This window comes from Apium graveolens, chromosome 5, assembly GCF_009905375.1.
Source record: "Apium graveolens cultivar Ventura chromosome 5, ASM990537v1, whole genome shotgun sequence".
In the NCBI taxonomy this organism is placed as follows: domain Eukaryota; kingdom Viridiplantae; phylum Streptophyta; class Magnoliopsida; order Apiales; family Apiaceae; genus Apium; species Apium graveolens.
The window spans coordinates 303,023,920-303,030,276 of NC_133651.1; the positions used below are offsets into that span (position 1 = coordinate 303,023,920).

General features: G+C 34.6%; 1 protein-coding gene across 1 annotated transcript; it reads left to right on the forward strand.

Annotated features, from left to right (window-relative positions):
* The first annotated feature begins 1,327 nt into the window (after positions 1-1,327).
* On the forward strand, positions 1,328-6,065 carry LOC141659287 (transcription factor UNE12-like). Its single transcript, XM_074466085.1, has 7 exons — positions 1,328-1,663; positions 1,832-1,924; positions 2,988-3,107; positions 3,222-3,287; positions 4,410-4,475; positions 4,991-5,068; positions 5,190-6,065. The coding sequence occupies exons 1-7, from the start codon at positions 1,472-1,474 to the stop codon at positions 5,415-5,417; spliced, it is 843 nt and encodes a 280-aa protein (XP_074322186.1). The 5' UTR covers positions 1,328-1,471; the 3' UTR covers positions 5,418-6,065.
* The last annotated feature ends 292 nt before the right edge of the window (positions 6,066-6,357 follow it).

Genomic DNA, 6,357 nt, shown 5'->3' on the forward strand with positions numbered 1-6,357 from the left:
TGTTTCTTAGGGCTTTGTCGTCATCAAATATCCTGTCATCAATGACTTCCCACGACCGTGGTATCATAAAATCATTTTGGGCACATTTTGGATGTTCAATAATTATAATATGATAGATAATCATTCCGATAAACCACCAATAGAACATATTTTTATGAATAAAATGAGAAATACGGAAAGAAAGACAAGGTTAAAAATGTTCAAAGATGACTTATGAAATTAACACAGGAAATTAAGCTACCTCTTCGTTATTAATGCGATTACCATCATGGTATAACCTTTCGATTATAGCAGGATGTTGCCTCAGAGAAATACGGTCTTTTTCTACAGAGTTAAGTGAAATTTGAGCAAGTGTTGAACGAGGATTTGGAGTCGTCACATCTGCTTGTAAAGTATTGCGCTTTGAACATCCGTTGTCTTCAAATCTTGTATTACCGGAAAGTAAAGGACCTCTCGCAAATGGAAAATAATTTTTAATGGAATTTTTATTCATTAATCATTCGACAACAAATGGATGTTGACTTAACGGCATACACGATGGGTGTCTGCAATTGAAAGCCGACGTTGGTTGGACATAGATGTTTGATTTCGATTGCTGGACATGTATTTAGCACAACTCATGGAAGGAACAAAGTTTTTGAAAAAGAGATACAGAGAAAATTGAGATTCAAGCCTTTTGAATTTTTTTTAGAGTACTACAAATAGGAAATGGTGGGAGGATTTGAATTTTCAGTATTTACAATACAATGATAAAAATATGGTTCAATCATGCATAACATCAAATCAAGCATATAGGGAACCTTTTAGGAATATAAACACATAAATTATTACTATTATTTTAATGAAAGTACGGCCACAAACCATCAGAGAAAGGAAGAAATTGGATACAATATACTTGGGAATACGGAAAAAAGTATATTCATTATCGTATTATCGTATATATACTAATTTCGTTTCATACTTCGGAGGAATATACTACCATTATCGGTAATGTACTGAATAGTAGAAGGCTATAAACATAAAAAGGTTTGAAATGAGAGTTCAGGATTTATTATTTATATATATATACATAAATTATGTTTATATTAGAGATGAGGATTCTCCGTACTCTAAATGATTTTTTTTTGAAGTGAAATGATCTTATATCAACTGTGCTATTCAACTAAATATAAAATTTATTTTTTTCGCACCATAAAAATCATCAATACCCCATTTCTAAATTTTAAATTTAAATTATTAAAACATGATAAAGAGGAAAATATTGAAATATTACCCAACAAATAATGATGGAGTGTTGAATAATTACACACTTTGAATCATAGAAAAAGGGCACGCGTTTAGACAACAAAAGACAATAGTCCTCCTACTCCAACCCCCTTGTCAGACTCAACCCATACCCACCCCTCTCATTTCCCTTCATATAATCATAAAAATTTTCCGACAACTCTCGCCGGAAAAACCAATTTCCGGCATGTCAAATAACCCACCTGACGGTTACTCAGATGACTTCTTGGAACAAATTCTTGCAATCCCATCTTACAATGGCTTGTCAAACCGTGATGGAGCTTCATCAGACACTACTTCTTTGACTCCATCTCATCTCTCCGGCGGTGCTCAACCGCCGTTTTTTCCGTTGGGTTTGAGCTTGGATAATGGCCAGCGTGTATGTTTTCACCACCCCTTTTTACCCTTTTATTTTTACTGCAATGTTTGTAGTTGTTTTAATGTTTTTTTGTAGTTTCTTAATTTTTTTTACTTGGGGTAATAAGGAATTTGAGTAAATGAGTTGAAATGTAATGTGTTTGTGTGTATATGTGTGTTTGGTTTGCAGGAGAGAGGATCGATCAACATGGGGAATTTGTTTCCAGTTTTCGAGCATTTGCAGCCTCACTCTGTTCGCCATGCTGTTCCGCAACTGCACCAGGTTGTACCCCTTATATATATCATTTCCGTAATTGTGATAAAACACGGTAGCACAAATTTGGTCATAAACTATGCGTGTGATGATGAGGCTTAATTTGATTGATATTTTTTGTTGATTTAGTTTATGATTCGGTTTATTCATGGAGAATTTTTCTTAGCCGTATTTTTTTATTGGCATTTTGTATGGTTCTACACTTGTATCCTTGTGCATAATTTTGTGTTACTTAACAACATGGAAAGTTTCAATCGGATATGTGGACTTGAAGAGTTTGACAATGGCAAACTCATACCTTTCCATCGAAATGGTGTGCTAGTCCCGTAAGTTTTTAAGAGTTTCTATTACTAGAGCCGCGTACATATAAGCAAAGGGAAAATTGCAGATGTCGACTAAAATCTTTAACTTGTAATAAGTTATCCTCTCTATCAGTGTTGTGCAGTTTATGCATTGCGATGGTGAAATAAATAGTGGATTATGGATAACATTAAGTATGCACTAATGTCTAAAGTATCAATTAGAAAATTAAATAGCTCTACATTTAATGTGCTGGCATTGTGTTTGTATCAGTCTTATGGTCAGTATAAGCATGTCAGCATAAATGAGCACCATAGTATTGGTTCAGTTATATTTATTTTTTAAATGTTTTAAGCGTTAAAGCATATTGCTAGTTAGCTGTTTAAATGCTAGAGAATCAGAAATAAGACTAGATGCAAAATGTCTGTCCGTCTAGTTCCTTACGCAGTTGATACATAATTAAATTTCTCTTTTGAAAGCCAAATGTATTTGCAATTTGATCAAGTTTGTGGTTAGAGTTTAAAGGTTTTTAAAATTTTCAAAGTCAAACATACACGTAATGTTCTAGTTTTTTACTGACCCTGTTGACATCCATTGACTTGTTGAAAACAAGATATTATTTTGAGATACTGTTGGTCCTATGCCACTCAGCAAAGTGGCTGGACACATGGACCGCATCATGGCTTCCACAAATGTATCTATTATATACCTGTATTTCTAGTTTTCAGTGTGAGCTTGTCGCTTGATTGCACTTGCAACTTTCTTTATTTAGGGTTTTCAAGGACAGACAACTACGAGCACTGCAGTGACGGTGCCGCACCCTCCTAACATGCGCCCAAGGGTACGGGCTCGACGAGGACAAGCTACAGATCCCCATAGTATTGCTGAACGGGTAACAGGAGTACATATCTGCATATATTTTTTTATTCGTTAGGCAACATTTGTTGGGCTTTCTTGCAAAATTCGACAGCCTCAGTTTACTCTGAACATATATATTCTTTTGCAGCTGCGTAGAGAAAGAATTGCTGAGCGGATGAGGGCCTTGCAGGAACTTGTTCCCAGCTGCAACAAGGTTTCTATAGATTTATGCATAAGTGATTAGTATGTATTACTTTTTGTCATCAATCTTGCATATTTATAGTGTCTTGCGATGAAAGATTCCACCTCATTTTTTCTAGATAGAAACCTCTGAAAAATTTAGCATAGATTTTACGAAGCTTACATATTGATATCTTTGTATTAACGTGAGATTTCGAGTCCTAATGAATGTCTTTACTTACGATGATGAATGGGATATAGCAAGCACCAAAACGTGATATGCAATCCTTGACTTGTTTTATTGAATTATAGCTATGTTCTTCTACTTGTATTTTTAAGATGCAGAATTGTAGTGTCATTGGTTGGAGGGATATGATTGCTGTCACCTACATCTTCTCACATATAAGTGTGTTATGTGCGCGCCATAGTTACTGATCTTGATCGACTCAGATGGTTTGATTTATTTTTGAGCTCAAAGTCACCTGAATCATGGTCTAATTCATCTTATATAAATCAAACTTGATATAAGTTGGTATACGACGCCTTAAATGAAGAAAGTAAGATCTGATGTATGTCAGATTCAAAGTATAGCAAGCACAAGGTTGGATAATATCATTGAAATAAAATGTGTGATATATGTGGAGTAAGTACCAATATATATTACATATATGATAAGTAATTTATCAGTTATCACAGTACTATATTTATGTATATATGGCATTTGTGCATATTATACTATGCAGTCATAAGTTAATATCACAGTTGTTCTGTACTCCCTTTATTTTACATATATTAATCCCATTACTTAATATTTGTTTATTTTTGGTTAAAGTCCACTAGTGGGACAATGTGAATTAGTTCTCTCAGAAAAGAATAAAGGATAGGAAATCTACCAGCTGTACAAGAGCCAGAAACTTTTCCCGTGTTAGTATGAGTGCCTTCTTCAAAGATAAAAGTAAAACCTTGCAAGTTAATTCTGAAATATGTGCAACTTTGGTAGTAAGACCATTTACGGAAGTAATGGAGTATTAGTTTGTTTTACGAAATTAATATCTAATCAAAACCCTTTAAGTTTTGGATTAGTATTGATTAAAACTTGTGTGTATACATGGGTGCATAATCTATCCTAGTACTGATTAATCAAATATATTTTCAGTCAGATAAGGCTGCTATGCTGGATGAGATTCTGGATTATGTGAAGTTCTTGAGGCTTCAAGTTAAGGTATAAACTATCCTGAATGTTCAACCTTTTGCTTAAATTGAAAAACTGTGTTAATGTTTATCATCTAATTTAATTGAACTTGAGTTTCGTATTTATTTTAGAAGTTTATATGCCATTATACCAAGTATATCCATAAATTTTTGTATCATTTGTACTCATAGGACATGTACGACTATGATTAGTTTTTTTGCACAAATTGTCCTCAGTACAATCGCGCTTCATGTGCACATAATTTTTTTCTGAGAGTTTTACTGTGATGCAATAGCGATAACTGTGCAAAAAGTTCTTTTTTAATATTATTTAGTTTTTTTTTGTCAAAATGGTTTGTCAAAAACATATTAAGTCTTATATGTTAAGTTGTGAAATTCGTGATCTCGGTTGTTTTGCCATTAGCTCTTACGATGCCAAAAGAACTAATACAGGTCAAGATAAATAGTGTGCTAGCTTCTGTGTGTATATCTTCTCAGTGGCTTTTTTGAATCTTTGGGAATTTGGTTATACTTTATTTTTAACAGGTTCTGAGCATGAGTAGGCTGGGCGGAGCAGGTGCTGTGGCACAGCTTGTGTCAGATGGCCCATTGCAGTCGGTCGAGGTAACGTTTAAGTTCTTAATTACTTCTTCTGATCATATATTTTCCGCATTAGCCATATTTCCTATCTCTTTATTTCAGAGTTTCCTTTATATATGCTTTGATGTTCTTACAATTTTTTAAGGGGGGGATGATTGAAAATGGAGGTGACCGTCCTCTTTGGGAGAACTGGTCTAATGATGACACAGAACAAGAAGTAGCTAAACTCATGGAAGAAGATGTTGGAGCTGCCATGCAATTCCTGCAATCCAAAGCACTTTGTATCATGCCAATCTCACTAGCTTCCCTGATATATCCTGCTAATCAGTCGGACATCTCCAGTGTTAAGCCTGAACCTCCACCTCCGTCGTAGACGTATAGCAAGCTGCACGTGCCTATGACGACTCCTCGACAGCGTTATGTGTCTCATTCTCCTTTACATTAAATCTTATCATATAATCAAGTATTATCTTCTGTTACTTACCGTTTACGCAATGCAATCGAAGTTAGATGCCAGTAATTATTGTGCTTGGCCTCTCCCCGTAATCTTTTTGGTCTACTTCAAGTCGTCTCGAAAAGGTGGTGAAGGGCCAGATTATGAGAAGTTATTTTGGTAAGCTTAACCCTCCATATAATGCTGGAAATGGGGTTTTCTGTGGTGGCCATTGGGATGCCTTCATAAAAATTGTGGACTAGGTTATGAAATATAAATGCTTTAGATGGGGTAAAGAAATGTGTCTTTTGGGAAAGTATTTGCAGAAAGATGATTTGTGCTTGACTTGTATAATTTAGTTAGTGGGATATGTTTCTTGAAAGTAAGAAAGTACTGCTTTTTCTTTGGAATGTTAAATTATTATTAAGTCATGGCCCATATCTATCTGTCTAGGGATCAGCATATGGAAATATGGTGATTATGGGCCTAACTGATTTAGCACTTTTTCCTTTAAATATTGCATTTGTATTATAGTAACACTTGGTATCTGGTAATAAACCAAACTTGCATTATTACAAGCTTTTTCAATATTTTATTAGAGAAAGATGAACTCGTGGGATTTTCGTATATAATCTAAGAACCAAGATCTTCGTGAAATGCAATCATTAACATTTTATTAGATGCCTTTATTTAATTAGGACAATTCTTTAAGCTTGCTATAGTTGTTAGACAAGTCGCATTTCCTTCGCACTGGCATAGCTTTGCCGACATGTCGCATTCTTTTCCCACTGGCATAGCTGTACACAGAAAGCAGATAGATAACGTTACTGCGGTAGTTTTAGGATCCTGAATAGTAGATATCAATGTTCTATACCAATGT

Excerpts from the sequence above, each read along its gene's own strand:
- LOC141659287 (XM_074466085.1), top strand. The coding sequence starts at position 1,472 with ATGTCAAATAACCCACCTGACGGTTACTCAGATGACTTCTTGGAACAA. Across the intron at positions 1,664-1,831 it reads GCTTGGATAATGGCCAGCGT|GAGAGAGGATCGATCAACAT; the intron begins GTATGTTTTCAC and ends TTTGGTTTGCAG. Across the intron at positions 3,108-3,221 it reads CCCATAGTATTGCTGAACGG|CTGCGTAGAGAAAGAATTGC; the intron begins GTAACAGGAGTA and ends ATTCTTTTGCAG.